We start from the raw sequence: 16,355 nt of genomic DNA on the forward strand, positions 1-16,355 counted from the left end.
TCCCCCTTGATTTAAATTAGCTTAATCTTAAATCTTTCTTTTCCTTTCCTCCCATTATTAGGCACTTCCTCAAGAGAAACAAATCTGTGGAACAATCTTTAAATTCAGCAACTCCGTCCGATCCCATTAGCGGCAGAAAGTGGGTTTCTGAGGAGTATATCCCTCGAGGAAGAACCCAAAGTTGCTCAGGCCCCATCTCCTCTGGACACAGTCAGAATAAAGTAAACCCTTTCGGAAACACCAGACACACTGAGGAACCACAGCCTCAACCATGTTTGGGCCAACTGGGAAGAAAACCTCTGCTGCCAAACCGAGACATGTTATTTAATTACAAATTGGGTAAAAATCCTACATCTGTCTCAAAATCGCCTCTCAGAGCTGCGTTGCTGCCCGTCTGTAAAGAAAATCTACAAATATCCAAAACAGACATGGATGGAAAAGGAGACAACAGTGGAAGTAAAACCATCAGCAGATCATTGTCTCATTTTGTGGGGCCCAGGATAAAAACGGCTCTATCCAAAGTTTTCAGAAAATCCCCTTCAGGTGTAAAGGGACGGAGACTTCTTAAGCCTCTTGGGAGGATTGCAGGTAAATTCCCTTGGAGACGAAGAGCAGACAAGAGCCCAAAAGGTTCTTCAGCTAATCAGAATGGTACCATCAAAGCAACTGTGTCATGCGAGGAGCTTGATCAGAGGAACCTGTTTGATAGCCACAAACAGAGACGCTGGCATAGCACCGAGGCACTGACGAACAAGAGCAACGGTTGTGTGGAAGACCATCCAAAACCTTTTGGATGGTTCGAAGAGCAAGAGGAAGGGGATGAAGCAACGTCAGACTGCGAGAGCCTTTTCTCTCTCGACTCTCTGTCCTCTGCTTACGCGGCCGCGCTGGCTGAGCGTTTGACACGTGAAGATTCGGCTCCGAGCGAAGCAGAAAGCATCGACAGCGAAATGTCTAAAGATTCTTTAACCGTGGAGAACAGCTGGAAATTCTCAGTGGTTAAAAAGCGCAAACAAGCAGCGGTTGAAACTTCGCGAGTAACAGATTCCGTACCCGCAGCGGAGGCGCATTTGAGTCGTGACGCCACAAGGAAATCCCAAAATCAGAGTTCATTAGAAGCGGTCAGTGTGCACAAATTGATCGATGATTTCAGGAACCTGCAGACTGGCAGCTGCGGTGTGAAACAGCCAGAAAGCCTGCTGGCTCTCGCTGATGTTTGGTCCTCTGCAGATATGCCTGAAACCCAGAGGATTGATGGGATTTCTCTGCCTTTACCAAGAAAAGTTTTGCTCTTGAATGCAGACAATAACAGCAGCGGTCCGAGTCCAGTTAGCGGGAATCTGTCAGACTCGCACAGCGATTCTAGATGTTTCAACTCTGAGGCTTTAAATAGTTCAGAGCTCAATCAGCGCCATGTAGGGTTGAGAGATTCTGGAGCTTATGGAGCTTTAGAAAATGTTTTGATATTGGGTAACTGTGAAGATTTCCCAACAGATCGGTTTGGACAAATCAATACAACGACCTTTAACACTCCTCCAGAATCTGCGCATCAAACTGTTTGCATGTCACAAAAAGACATCCTCCAAGCAACATCAAACACATTTCACGAGCCTGCACCATGTGACTCAACAGATGTAGGTGTTGAAAATGTCCGAGATTTACAGCTAAATTATTTTAGGAACCCAGAAGACGGATCAGTTAAATGGGAGGAAACCAAAAGCAATGAGCTGTCCGTTGCTCCCCAGCAGGAAGTTGTTAAATTGGCCTGTAAAAGTTCCAGGAAGAGGAACAAAGACCACCAGAACGCTTTTATGGGCTGCCTGAAAATTCCAAAGAGGAGCGACAGCGGGGAGCTGGAAACTTTCTCCTTGGCACCAGGTGACGGCTTGGAAGGTGTTTGGTTTGATGATGAAAACAGCAGCAGTGACTCCAAAGGGGAGTCGAACAGCCAAGGATTTCACTCTTCTTCTGTTGATGGCAGTGATATACAACATTTGGTCGCTTCAGATTCAAGGCCACTTTCTGATCTTCAGAACATCGAACTTGAACCAAGCGGCCAAATCTTCGAGGACAAGAGTTCTCAGTGTGATACCGCCGTAGGAGATAATGAGTGTGTGAGAAGGGGAGATGTAATGGCAAATAAAGATTTTGAAGTCACGGAAAGGGTTACTGATAATGACAGGAAACATCAAGAAAAAGCAAAGCATGTATGCAGGTCGGAAGCCATATGCAGCGCTATTGATCTGAGAATCTCTGAAGTGATAAAAGAGCATGCGGATTCGTCGGGAGGAATGAACAAAAGTCAAAGTCTGTGTATTTTGCCATCGTCTGCGTGTCATTTTAGCTCCGATTGTAATGAAAGTAGATGGATGCGTGACCAGCTGAAAGATGAGAGGAGTGAAGATGTGAAAGAAGGAAAAATATGTGCCGATGTGCATGCATTAATCACAACTGGGCATTTGGGATCACATATGAAACAGAGTACTAGTCACGAAGGCCTCGGAAACCCAAAGGGGGAAAATGCTCTACCTCAAAAAGTAACAGACAAAGCTTCACCCAAAGTAACCTACGCCCCTGATATGATCACCAGTAACATTTACTCAAATAAAGATTCTGATGGTTTTAATTCTGATCTCATTCCCCAACTCCAAACTCAACACTCAAGACGGCAGCTTCACAAATGTATCCACGACACAGCTTCCGCCTTGAGTCACGCAAATCTGAAGTGTCTCTCATCTGTTTCGGACGACGTCAGTAAGAACTTCATAACCAGTGATGTAAAAACAAGCAGTCATTCACCTGAACAAAGCTCACCACACATGATTCAGATATTTGGAAACAATGTTGATCAGCTTGCAGCAGAATTCTTAAGTCATCAGGTAAAAGCAGTCAAACACCTCTGCAGTCAAATCAAACTTTCTCCTACCCATGGAGAAAATGTTGAACTGGACCACAAGGCTGGTAGCAAGCCTCTCACAACACAGGATCAGCTAAATTGTCAACAAATATGTACACAGAACATAGCTCAGACTTCTGTTGCTGGCAAATGTCCAAATTCACAGAGCAACTTCTATAAAAATCATCAAATCAACATCAAAGAGTTTTGTGTGGCAAACGATGATAAAGGGGTTGAGACTTTTTCTTTCAATCCAAAGGATGAAATATGCATGAAATCTAAAACGGTTCCCTCTGTTATAGATCTAAAAACACCACAGGCAGGTTCTTCCGCAATGTCCAAAGAGGCCACCATAAACACAACTGTTACACCAGGTAATCCTGCTCTTAGAAAGAAAAAAACAAAGCGGTTCAGAAAGTCTGACGTCAAAACCCGTCCTGCTTCTTCCTCTGATTCTTCTCTCAAGTCATCGGATGAAGATGACAAGGAGAAGGAAGGGAATAGGAGGCATTATTGCTGGCTGTTAGGAAGAACTAGCAATAAAGAAAGCTGCATTTCTCTTTCTACAAGTAAATGTAAGACAGAAATCCTTAAAGGGAATTCTGGTGAAAATAAAGAATTTAAGATGGATCACATTCCACCAAGGCACTTTTTGCCTCCCTACACTACATCCCAGAGGGTGGATGCAGAAAAAAGCCACCTGAACGAAAAGCAAAGTGAAGCCCAGCACACACCACATTGCCAGGACTCGCCCATCCATTTTGCATCCAGTGACATCAACCCCTTTGTCCACCAGTGGCAACACAGCGACTCAAACCAACACTGCTACAAGACTCCTGTGTTTGGAAGTGCTGCTGACCTATCTATTAAATCTCCTCTCTTGAACAGCTCCGAGAAACGCCTAGTAAGATGCTCCAGTGCTGACAATAACTTGAATGGGCTGAATTCTCCTTTTAACTCCCACCTGAGCACATATGCCACCAACAAGGGGCTCTCCAGCACCCTCAGTAGCATTGAGGATTATAAAGAGAGAGTTGCCACACAGCACAGGAAAGCACAGGCAGAGACCTGCAATCGGGCAATAAACGGTTCCGGTAATGACGTTGCCGGTTCTGGTGTTAACTCAAGTCAGGTTGATGAAATCATGCTCGTTTGCTCATCCGAGCAAGAATCAAAGACGAGCAAAATGCAGCTTCAAAGGAGAAAGATGCATGAACACGGTACTCAAACCGAATCTAGGCTTGGCACAATCAGTAACAGCAGCCTGAAGAGGAAAGATCGACACAAAAGAAGCAACACCGATGTTCCTTTGTCCCAGAGGAGCAAAGTGGATATTAAAAAATCCTCAACGTGGGCAAGCATGGAAACCATGTCAGCTCATCTCTCCAAGCTTATCGACAGCACTTCAGACCTGCTGGGAGATGTCCAGGGGATGAGGACGGGTGAAGTGAGCAAATCCAGTCCTAGGAGTAGCAACTCATCACATCGTAGCTTGCTATGCAGTGATCCGCATGGGTGTGGCAAGAAAGACCGCTCAGTTCAAACAGCCTTAGACGTTGGAATCCAGACGGGGGAGCTGGTGAACGCAATGAGCGGCAAGGCTGCTGGTGACGAAACACTCAGAGAGGCTAAGTCTTATGAAGTTAAGGTGATTGTGAAAGTGATTGGTCCTGAAGACAAGAGTATGCACAGAGTGGTTAAAAAGGATGCTGAGACAATGCAAAACTTCAACGTCTCTGTTGCACCTCAGTCAGAGAATGACCCTCAGATATTGGCGTTCGCAAAGACAGCAGCTAGTTATCACAGGCGTGCAAAATCTGCTTCCTTTCAGGCCTCGAAGCAAAGCACTCTTGAGGAATCAAGCCGCAGAAATGTTGCAGTCACCTCCAGATCGTCAAGAAAGTGCTTTCAAGAAAACAGCAGTGTGTCTTTAGCAAGCAGTCCGACTGGTTTTATCAAAAAACAAGCAACATTTACAGACCGTGCCTCATCTCCCATTGTTACTGTGGGAACAAGTGTAGGTTCAAGGCAGAGCGGGAAACAATCAGTACAGTGTCGACCAAAATATAGGAATCAGCAAACAAGCCTTTCCTCTAAGGAGGGCACACCTGCAGTTCCTTCTGCTGAAAATGCTAAGCAGTGTTTAGATGTTTTTTCCACTAAATCAGAAACAATATCTCTTGAAAGAGTGAGTGAAATGAGTTGTTCAAGTCCTCAAGACTTCTGCACGAGTTCTTCAAGTCTTAAGTCATCATCGGATGTAGACGCAGACATTGTGAAGAGAAAAGTGACCTGCAAAGAAGAAGACGACCACAGGACCCTCTCAGAGAGGCACAACCACGTTTTTCCTACCATGAGACAGGAAGTTGCACATAAGCAGCAAGAGTCCAACTTCACAAGTGCTTCCAGAGATGTTTGCATCGACATCAGCCATTTATCACCCTTTAGTGCCTGTAGAAATCAACCGAAAGAGGATGACGAGGTATCACTGGCGCACAGCGAGTGCAGCACAGAAGTTCTTGTGAACACCGAAGTTGCAACAAGTCTTTCTCCTTGGGATGACCATCAGGTAGTCCCAGACGACCTGCCCGTCCACAACAAGTTCACCAACTGGTCAGGAGTCAGCCAGAATCAACAGCCACGATGCTCAAGCAAAGACGGCGGAAACCACGCTGAATGGGACGACGTGGACAGCACGGATTCAAACCTGGATGTTGTGGTGCAAAGTGACAGACGATCCCGAGAGATACTGAAGCTGCGACAGGAGAGAGAGCGGGTGATGGCGACCGTCAACCTCAGCACGAGCCTGAAGCCTTTGACCGTGGAGCTGACAGAGGCTAAGCTTCACTACGGCCTGGGAGAGACGGACGCATTGTTAAAGATGCTGACCCCAAGGTCCAAAGAGGACCTGCGGCCGCTGACCTCCGCTGCATCCAAACAGCAGCTGTATGACAGGTGAGGACCAAGAAAAGTATTCATTCTTCAAGAACTTGTTTTTATGCATATTTTATTTAATTGTTTCATTTTGAAGCAGATTTGAAAGCCACATGTATTCCCCTTTACATTTGACATTTATGCTCTTTGTGTTGGTCTGACACATGAACTCTTAATTAGATTTCTGCAGTAATATGCTATACATTTGCAATTCAGCATAGACTAAAACACCTCTTAGCTCTTCTGGTAATTAAGTCTATGTGCTGTGCAAAAGACTCACAGAATATATGTTTTTTTTTCCTGCTTTCAGATTCCTGATCTACCAGGAAAAAAAAAAAGTCTTAGTAGGAACTTGACTAGACCATGAATGTCATTTTAATAAATTCACCCACACATTTAGGTCACAGTGTAAATTCAGTGCTGCAAATTCAGCTCAGACATATTCTTTATCCTCAAAGGTGTTACAGCTATTTAATTTCGTGATCCTCTCAGGCACCGCCGGAGCATCGAGGCTTTAAGGCGGGAGAGGGAGGAGCGCCTCCAGACTTACAGAAGAGCTCGCAGTCTGAGCCCCGGCAAACATCCCCCGCCGCCACAGGAAGCTGATCCCACACCCAACCGCCGCAAAGAATGCCATCGACGACAAGAAGTCACTGGGTGAGACTGAATGTCACTGGATATTAGCAACTTATGGAATAACTTTCATCTGTACAGTGGAGCATTAGGCCCAGACTAATTATTGTTTTTTTTTTTAAAGTTATGTCAAAATATTAGCAGGATATAGATGCAGTATTACCAGAAGAAAGTTGTAAAAACGCTGTTTTAATGAGAAAAAAGTTCTGATGAAGTTATCAAGATCTGATGTAACCAGATCGCTTCGTAGTCTGTGGTTCTTATTTTAAAACAACACATGCACTCTGCTGTACATGTTGCTAATTTAACTGGTGTGGAAGTTTTACTTTATTTGGTATTAAAAAAAATCATCTGTACCACAGTTTACCAGAACCTCCAAGAGAAGCAAGACAGCGCCCACCAGACATTGAGCAGCTGCTGCGAGACTACAGCCGAGCCCGGGAAGAAGCCAAGACGGAGATCGCTAAGGCTCGAGAACGGCTGAGAGAGCGGACTGAGCTGGAGAAACAGAGGATACAGCAGCAGACTCTGTCTCAGGGAATAAAGGTCAGTTGTCCCGTCTATAATTGGCAGAACCATAATTAACTTCCTCCAAGTGTAAAATGACATTGTGGAGTAGCTAAAGATCCCCTCTAGTGAGCTTCATAATCTGTAAGATACTTCACTGTAGATAATAACGCGTTCCTAGTAAATGTTGGACCTGTTAATTTCACTTCCAAATGAAATGTTTGTAGCTACTAGCCATTAAATTTTGATTTTTAAGAGACCGAAATTGAAGCAGTTTGTAAAAGTTTGAAAAGATGAATTTATATTAGTGTTTTGATACACAAACACAGTGAATCTGACTCCTGCTGACATGATTTTCTCAGGACGACCTGAAGCATCGGACCATAATCAGCAACAGCACTTTGTGCACGGGATCCAGTCTGAGTCTTTCCTCTGGACCAACATCTGGATACAACAGTGGCAACACTACTCAGCCACAGCTGTGTAGCCGAGCAGCATTAAATCAACAGGTTTGCACACTTTTACAGATGATTTGGAATTAAAAACGCTGCTTTACTCTTAAAATTCTCAATCTGAGTGGTTGGAGTATTTTTCCACTGTAAGATGTAACTCTGGCACTTACTGCGTTATTGATGTCTGTTGTTAGAGTTTTGGGGTCCAGGGCGAGGGGTTGAAGCTAAGGACACGGCCTCCCGTCTGCGGTTTCCAGAGTGTGAAAACAAAACAAACATGGCTGTCAGCTCAGGGTAACTGCGCAAGACTCATTTCTAATCCTCAAATAGACATTTTGTAGTTTTACAAAAATTACATCTATTTTACTGTTTACCTTTAAAGAGAAACCTTTTGGTAGAAAGATTGCTTTATGCAGCAGTATTTACAGTAGATTTAAGTTTGTAGTCAAGTCTGAAACTGGTGACGTGTCTTTATTTCCGTGCCTGCTGCATTTCTGATAAAATGTGTTTTATCAGACGTTCGGCTTGAGGTTCCTGTTAGCAGCTTTGATCCATTGATGACTTCCTCTCCGTCGCCCCCTGTTGTTGCACGTCAGCGCACTGCTTCCTTTGGCTCAGTCTCCTCCATATCTACAGCATATCAAGACATCACTTCCACCCTCGTCTGTCGGGCTCTGGCTGAGGTAAAGTTGACAGAATTTTTATTTTTCCTCAGTGCTTCTATTAAAGGTTCGCTTTTTATGTATTTGACAAGTTTTCTATAATACTGGACAGTGTAGCTTTGAGATATCTCTCGAAATACAACTAGCAAAGTTCAAAAACTGTTTAACGATTCTGCACTTAATAATTTTCCATTCAGAATCGGAGATTTTAAAAAAGAGTTGATTTAGATTAGCTTGACTGCTATTCATGCAGGTTCAAAATGAACACTTTCAAATGAAATTACTAAAGTCTTTAAAAGATAAAACCATGAAAAATAAAATCTAAAAATTCGATCATGGAAAGTTCTGGAATTTTATAAGGAAAACTGTATGGGAACCTTGGGAAATCAGTGAAAAATGTCTTTTCAGGACTGAATCGAAATGTTGGATTCTGTGGGTTAAGTCAACTTCAGTATGCATGAGAATAGAAAATAACAAACATTAAAGTTATTTTTTTTAAATAATTGCACAGAATGTGTCATGTGTTAGAACTGTGCTCTAATCAGTGAGTTTTGGATTTAAAACCTAATAGAATACAAAATATGTACCGTCTGAATTTTGGGTCACACGGATATGCAATGTTGAACGTTTCTGATGATCATCACATCCTGATGATGCTCCTCAGCCTGTTTATTAGCTGTTATGTAAAAAAAATAATTGCCAAGATAATTCTGTGTTAAAAAATAAAGGTGGTTGTATAAAATAAGAGTTGTACTAACACTTATTTTTTTCCTAAGAAATCACTGCATTTGTTTGCTATTTTTCTACTAATACATAAAGAATTGAGACTTTTGTGACGTGGTATTTCAGGTATTTGTTCAGTTTCAGCAAGAGATTCTTTCTCACCAGGTCCGACTGGCTTCTTTTGGGGATTCGGGTAACTTGTTGAGGGGCAAAGCCTCTGCTGGGTGGAGGTGAGCTTCCTCTGGCTTAACATTTTGAAATACTCTCAGCTTGTAAAAACACTTTCCTCACAAACCTAAAATAAACTAACTAATGTACGTGTGCAGCTTACTGAAACGTCTTAATTTGTTCAGTCACCAAGGGGAAGAACGAGGAATTCAGGCGTACCACAAATCTTCCTCCAGTCCCTCTGTTCATGGTTTTCTTGGGGTCGGGGAGGTGGAAAGACCCCCGGACAGTTTGTGGAACGTAATCAGCCAGATGTCCAAGAGCCACATGTATAACCAGTCAGTTCGCTCTGTGTGGACACGACCACTAGATGACAGCACTCAGCTGGGTGAGCCAATAACATTCTCCACTCTACCTTACAACCTCTTATAGGTGTGTACATTTAAACATGAAATTTAAGGTGTGTATTTTTATATGAGTAATATTTATATGAGTATATTTTGTTCTTGCAAACTCTTCTCTCCTATGACTGCTTCCTTTCTCCATGTGTTGTTGAATCGTACAACCACATTCACTCTTACACCTCTTACAAGTTATTGTCTCATTGCGGCTGACTAAAAATGGATGTCACTTTTGTGTAAAATGTTGAAAGTCTGTCATTTATTCCTTCCCCTGCAATTACTCAAAGCTTTTTGTCAACTTTTGTAGAATAGCAATAAAATACTCTAAACAGTAACACTTTATTTGATGGGATGTGCATGCGACTGACACGATACTGTCATAAACGTGACATAACATCTGTCATGATGAGGGAGTTTTCATGAATGTTTACGACTGTTGTCATGAAGTGGAAATAATGACTTTTAATGCAAAGTTGACAATTTTAACAGGCTTTTAATGCACTATAATGCAACTTTTCATTAATAGTGTCATTATTTACCGAATGACACTTCATGGCAACAGTCGAAAACATTAATGAAGGCTCCTTTGTGTTCATAACAGGTGTTATGTCATGTTTATGACAGTGTAATGTCAGTCTTATGCAGACCCCGTCAAATAAAATGTTAACTTGACAATGAAACGTTTGTGGTTGAATGCTATTTGAAGGGCCTCTAAATTTATTTATTTTTATTTTGTTACAGAAATTAGCTTTAAAACACCGTACTAACTGTTTACTATGACTTCGATATCTTTGTTTTTTGCACAGTTTACATCCTAACAGACCCGTCTGCCTGCCACCTCAGCCAGCCGCGGGACTTCTGCTGCATCAGCACTCAGGCTAAGCAGGTAAGCCCGGCCGCAAAATCAACCGGGCAGCCCAGATGATTGCAGCCGGTCTCCCCTTGTGTTCAGGTCAGGCGAGCGGCGGCGGCGACTGCACACCTTAATGTAAGGAGAAAATTCCATTTGCTCAGGTTGGATACCGTGCGAGCAGCAGCTCAGCGGCAGCCGGTGGAATTTTCCCCTTGCACTAAATGTACAACACACACTTTATCGACGCCTCACGCTCACTGAACAGAAAGCATGAACGACACTGACCCAGAGGCAGTGTTTGTCAGCTATTTGTTATCGTTGTCAGAGTCGAGTTGCCTCTTAGCTGATCAAAAGGCTTTACCGGCTGTTTTATTGATGGTCTTCTCTCTCTGGCTCAGGGTGGCCTGCGTGTGCTGGCTGTGCAGTCTGTGTTCGAGGAGTCTCTCCCCCGGCCGAGCGTTGATGCTATCCGGGCGGAGATGCTGCCCAGCTGCTGGATCCTGCAGCCAGTCGTACGTGGGGGACAGGAGCTGACCAGAGTCGTTTACTTGCTGCAGGTCAGATATGATGCATAGTTCCCTGCAGAAGTATTCATACCCCATAAACGTTTGACGTCTTGTCATGTAACAATTGCAAAATCCATTGTTAGGATTTAATGTAAAAGACCAGCACAAGGTAGTGCATAATTGCAATGTGACAGGGTGTCTGTGTAGCCTTAAAGTCTTCAGTTGATTTTATCTGAAATTAAGGCCTGAAAATGTCTTAAATTTCTTTAATAATAAAAAAAAAGAAGCAAATTTGCATGAAATACATTAATCACCAGTCATACATTTTGTTGTGGCAGAACTATTTATGTATGCAGTTTTTCCCCCCCAAAAGTTTGATCTGGCTCAAAAATCTTTGTTCCGTTCTGTGACTCGAGGCGGATGAGGCTACTGCTAACTAGCTGCTAAAATACTCTTACTAGCTAGCTAGCTACTTAGCTTTTCTGCATCTATCACGAGTAAGTGCAAACTGTTTTTGTTTTCGTAGCTTGGCGCTACTTGGGTTTTTGCGATGACTGATTGTAGCACCACAGGATCCCTCTACCACTCTGTATAATTACAGTTTTTTCCGTCTTAAATTACATTCAAGCTGGCATTAATAAGGTCTTAAAAAGTCTTAAATTTGACTTGCTGAATCCTGTAGATAACCTGGAAGAAAAAGGATATATGGTTTCCAAATTTTACCTCGTGTAAATTGCAGTGCAGCTAATTCCAGGTCAATTACATGATCACAACACTGAGTCCAGATTTGTGTAATCTTGTCAGTTATTTAGTGATAGTTGGAGAACGTTAGTGAAAAAACAACGAGGCCCCTGATGACTCTGGAGGAGCAGCAGACATCCATAGCTCAGACAATAGATCGTCTGCATTGTAGTCCATGATCTGTCACAGATTATCTATAAAGTACTTGCCACTTAATATTGTATGAATGCAGTAAAAATCCAGGAAATGAGAATTCCCTGCTTGGGTTTTATAGGAGGAGACTCAACACGTGGTATTGACTTCCCGTGCTGATCTACTGCACTATGAGTTTATAGTTTGCTACTGGCAGGACTCTCACTATTAATGAAATTAGTTTCATTGAGCAGAAGCTCATGGATTAGCTTTGTGTAATTGTTGCCAAATATTTAAAGCTGTAGCAGCTGATTCAGGCACAATGAAGTTGATGTGTCAATGCTATGTCTAAAAACAACAACAAGAAAAAGACTTTTCAGAAACGTTCTTGTCCATTTATATATGGTATTATATATATGAATGTAGACATTAACATTGTGTCTTTTGCTTCCTTTTCAGGTCGACCTCGGAACGCCATCTTTTCCTCAGCGACTCTTGAACACGGTTGCCAGGAGACAGGCAGCTGTTATCGCCGATCTCGATGTTTTCCTCGCGCCATAAAACCCGCCAGCCTTGAGCACTTTGACTAGACCGTCACCAGCATGGAGTTCTTCTACATGTGAATTTGCACCTGGATCTTATTTACTTGACTTCTTTATTTCAAAAGGATCTGTCATGTTCCTGACAAAAAGTTGTAGCAGCTTTGTTTTTGTATAAAAATATGATTTTTTTTTTTTTTTATAAAATATTGATTTTTTTTTATATCTGTACATGAATGCTTTTAACAATCTGTTCCACCAAAGATGCATCAAATGCTTAATAAGCTTATGCTGTTTTAATGTTTCATTCACGTCTACATTTCTCACAGGGATTAAAATTACAATCACTTAGAAACAGCTACAGCTTTAACAATATCGTAGACCAAAATGAAAGATTTTAGTTACTTTTATTCACATTAATTTGATATGCACTGGGCATCACATGCAATCTTTGTGTTTTATTTAATAATTTTCGATAATCGGTTGATAGACGAGGCAGATTTTGTTTCTGTACCTCTGCACATACGTGCTAATACTTCCACATGTGCCTGTTAGGATAAGAAATAACCAAAGGAAAACTTCTCCTCAAACATGAAATTTCTATTTCTCCAAGCAACGCATATGTTTTACATAAGTGCCCTTCATTTTAGTTAAGAATTGATTTGAAATGCTTTTGCTTGCAACAATTGGAAGGCAACATACATGCTTGGTGTTGGGTTAGCGGTGCTGCGCAGTTAACAGGCAAACACCTCCTGGAGGAATGAAAGGAAATTATTGCCACTCAGGAGCTTTCAAATGTAATGTGTTTATCTGTAAGAGCACTGAGAACGTTAACCAGCTCTCTGTGGGGAAACTACAAAGAAAATGTTGGAAACTGATTTGGATGTAATAAATGTGAGGGGCCACTGCAAGAAGATGAACAACTAAACTGAAAAACTCTCGCGCTTGAAACCAGCTGTAGAGGTTTGTAATACGTCGACATGGTGCTCTCTCATTTTACTGTATCGCCTCTTCAAGAAGGGAGTTAATTTTATGACTTTTTCCTCGCTCGTTATTCTCAAAGTCTGCGTTTTTTAAAAAATGTGTTTTATAGTTGTATTGCTTCTTTTAATGAGCGTAGCACAATGCTGGGTTTTACAGCTGCATGCAGAGAACTTGTTACACGTTGATTAACATTCCTGATGAAAAGGTGACACTGTTTTCTTCAGGCTGATCAGAGACCAGTGCTGTCCGGGTCAGCCGTATCCACATGCAAAGCCGCAATATTTAAATGGAGGTTCAGGAAGCTTTCCTGGCTCACAGTCTCACAGCAACCAAAGAGTGACGAGTGATGTGAAGGAACTCAGATTTTTGTTCTGAAATATATTTTTATGAGTAAATATTTCCCAGCGTCATTCGTTTTGTGAAAACGTATTTATATTTAGGTTATCTGTTGTACAGTTGTTTCTTTTGCAATCTATGTGATGCTTTTGGTCACTAATTATCTATTGTTACCTTTTATTTTTGACAGTTTTTGTATTCAAACAATAAATATTTGCAACCGAGGTAAGTTTTGTGTCAAACTGTATAATGTTTTAGCTCATTGCGCCTCAGTCTTGCCATTTTTTTGTAGACAACAAGCTTCTGGCTTGAATATTTGACTACTTTTCTCTGGAGAATCAGATGGAGCTCATAAATTGGTTGATTTCCTCCCATTGTCTCGATTATTTAATGTAATCCACAAATTCAGTTTAAGTGGGGTCAGAGTTTTCCAATTGGCTAATGATAGCCTTTTTTTCCCCACTCCAAAAAAACATTTAAATCTGTGTTCATAATAAATAAATAGGCAGTTAAAACATGTGCATACAGTTCAAAATTCACTTAATGCAGTTTCATCATTGCATTCAAACTAAATACAAAGTGTAAACATCTGACTGTATTACTCACTGATTGTTGTTTACTCATGGATTAATGCACCTGCAGCAGCTTTACTGCCTGTACAAGCCTCCATTCTGGGCCACGATAACGAAGCGGCCTCCTGTTGTCCTGGCTGCTCCACGTGGAATGCAGGGGCAGCTGTGGAGGTGACATTTCTCTGAGGGTCTCTCAGGGTGGGTGGGTGTTGTGTGAGCGCGATTAGAGCCCGAGCTGGGCTGGGTGGTGGTGGGAGGGTTGGGTGGGTTACTGAGGAGATCAGAAGTACCTCTGCCATTTAGAGTCACCAGCTCTTGTCAGGAATGTCCGTCCCCCGCGCGCACAGATCATGTACTGGATGCGCCAACTTTATTTTTAACCCGGCAGGGTGGGTCAGTCGCTGGCTTTCGGAATGACCGCGGAGCGCGCCGTGCCTTCAGCCCCTCTCCCTTGTCCCCCGTGCAGGACCGAGTCCTCTTCCTCCTCCTCCTCTTCCTCTTCCTCACGCACTGGACATGTCCGCGCGCGCTGACCTGCAGCCCGCCGCTTCAATGGGATTATAATTGGTTTGTTGGCAGGAAGAAAACTGAAGAAACACGCTCAGAGAGGACTAAAACTACTACAATTAAGTAAGTAAATATAAAGCCGAGCCAACTCGCGCTTGTTTATTTAAATTAGTGACTTTTGACATAAACATAATTAAACTACCGCTTACTGAATAGTTAGCACTGCTGTAGTTGTCAGGTAAGTTTACTTGAACCACCTGTTGGTTGGCTATGTATATATAGAGGTGCCCGGGTTATTTTTTTTAAAGAAGTAAATATAAGACAGGTATTTCTATTTATTTTAGTTTTGGTTTGAAACTCGTTTTCCTCCCTTCAGTAAACAACTTTGCCAACTATTCAGTTGTTTATCTGGTGCTGCAAAAGGCCGCAGCAGAGTGCGGTGATAAAACTGCGCAAAACTTGGTGCGGCTTTTCAAAACGTCATTAACTATTGAAGAATTAATGGCAAGTTTACAAATCTAGTTTTATAAATTACCTTAAAAAACATACACTGGATACCAGATATTCAAAAGCAAAAACAAGTAACGTAATATTTAATTTTAGTCTCTGAATGCATTTTGAAGGCACTTGTATTCAGTTATCTAAAAATATATAGTTTAAATATCCTAAACTATATTTCTACTATATTAATATATTCAAGAAGTAGATATAATGGTAGGGTTGGGGTAAGAGGGCAAACCCAGGTCAGGTTGTCTGTACTAGCAGACAAATCAACAAAAACGAATCCAATGGAAATTCAAGCGAGTGTAAATGACTACAAAGGGGAAAGAGATCACAAATGATCACTTTAGGTCAGTAGTTATGACAAAGTTTGTTTCTTGGTCTTAGTTTTCCTTATTCTTCATTCTCATTCCATCTTTCTTTTTCATGCGTTTTATGTCCGTTCAAAGCCTATAATAATAACTTCACACAAGATTATTTTTCGATTTTATCCATTTTTATGAATAACTCGTATATTTTGCCTGAAAAACCCAAGATAAGAACAACCGTGCTGGCATTCTACTATTGCTTACACAAGCTGTAGAACTGCACTTTTTCACTTTACTTTTCAATTATTCCTGCTAAATAAATCTTAAGTTATGTATTTGTCACTCTTTATAGAAAGCACTTGATGATATTAAACAGAAAAAAAATCATGTTCCCTGCTTTAATTGAAGAGTTTCTTCTTATTTCCCTAAAAGGACATGTGCGAGTGTGTTGCTCTGTCTGGACCAGCAGAGCCTTTAGTGTAAACACTCTCCAGAAATTATTTACCATTGATTCCTTTTACCCTTCTCCCAGGACTGAGCGCTCTCTCTCGCCACAGTCAAAGCAATACCGACCACAGCTAAAGATCTCTTCAACAGCTGATGTACATAATCTGTGTGCAGCTAGGATTCGTCCTAATAGCCTCTAGATATTCCAGTTTACGAGCTTCCTCTGTGAAGGAACACGGCTCAGCTTTGTGTTTTAGATCCACTCTCAGCCTGGCCACAGGCCTCAATCTCATCAGCGCGCGAACCCACGCTTCAGTTTCTCAGACACATGCCCACACTGCGGGTCACTCATCTTTGGCCACACCCGTAACGTCGCTCTGTTACTTAATCTTGGTTCCACTTTGTGCTGCTCGCCACAATGTGCTGTTTTTTTTTCTCCTCCACCCCCACCCCCACAGCAATCTAATATGTTTTCTGCTCAGTGTGCAGTTTGGGCATCTGTAAACAGCTGCAAGAGTGGGCTTTTTTTTTTTTTTTTTTTTTTAAACTTAGT

General features: G+C 41.9%; 2 protein-coding genes across 3 annotated transcripts in view; both read left to right on the plus strand.

Moving 5' to 3' along the window:
* Positions 1 to 13,704, plus strand: part of stard9 (StAR-related lipid transfer (START) domain containing 9) — a gene marked incomplete at its 5' end in the record, with an annotated part of 34,635 nt that extends 20,931 nt beyond the window's left edge. The window contains 11 exons of the mRNA XM_016677674.1: positions 62 to 5,851; positions 6,323 to 6,487; positions 6,826 to 7,009; positions 7,333 to 7,479; positions 7,617 to 7,716; positions 7,939 to 8,105; positions 8,973 to 9,037; positions 9,161 to 9,363; positions 10,183 to 10,262; positions 10,628 to 10,786; positions 12,068 to 13,704. Of these exons, the coding sequence (XP_016533160.1) occupies positions 62 to 5,851; positions 6,323 to 6,487; positions 6,826 to 7,009; positions 7,333 to 7,479; positions 7,617 to 7,716; positions 7,939 to 8,105; positions 8,973 to 9,037; positions 9,161 to 9,363; positions 10,183 to 10,262; positions 10,628 to 10,786; positions 12,068 to 12,169 (7,162 nt within the window). The remainder of the gene's footprint in view (positions 1 to 61; positions 5,852 to 6,322; positions 6,488 to 6,825; positions 7,010 to 7,332; positions 7,480 to 7,616; positions 7,717 to 7,938; positions 8,106 to 8,972; positions 9,038 to 9,160; positions 9,364 to 10,182; positions 10,263 to 10,627; positions 10,787 to 12,067) is intronic.
* A 622-nt stretch (positions 13,705 to 14,326) lies between these two features.
* sptb (spectrin, beta, erythrocytic) overlaps positions 14,327 to 16,355 on the plus strand; it is a 44,701-nt gene continuing 42,672 nt past the window's right edge. For both annotated transcript variants that reach the window (XM_007564489.2, XM_016677685.1), the window contains exon 1: positions 14,327 to 14,669. The gene's annotated coding sequence lies outside the window, so the exon portion shown is untranslated. The remainder of the gene's footprint in view (positions 14,670 to 16,355) is intronic.

The sequence above is a fragment of the Poecilia formosa genome, unplaced genomic scaffold (assembly GCF_000485575.1).
Source record: "Poecilia formosa unplaced genomic scaffold, Poecilia_formosa-5.1.2 Scaffold160, whole genome shotgun sequence".
NCBI classification, from domain to species: domain Eukaryota; kingdom Metazoa; phylum Chordata; class Actinopteri; order Cyprinodontiformes; family Poeciliidae; genus Poecilia; species Poecilia formosa.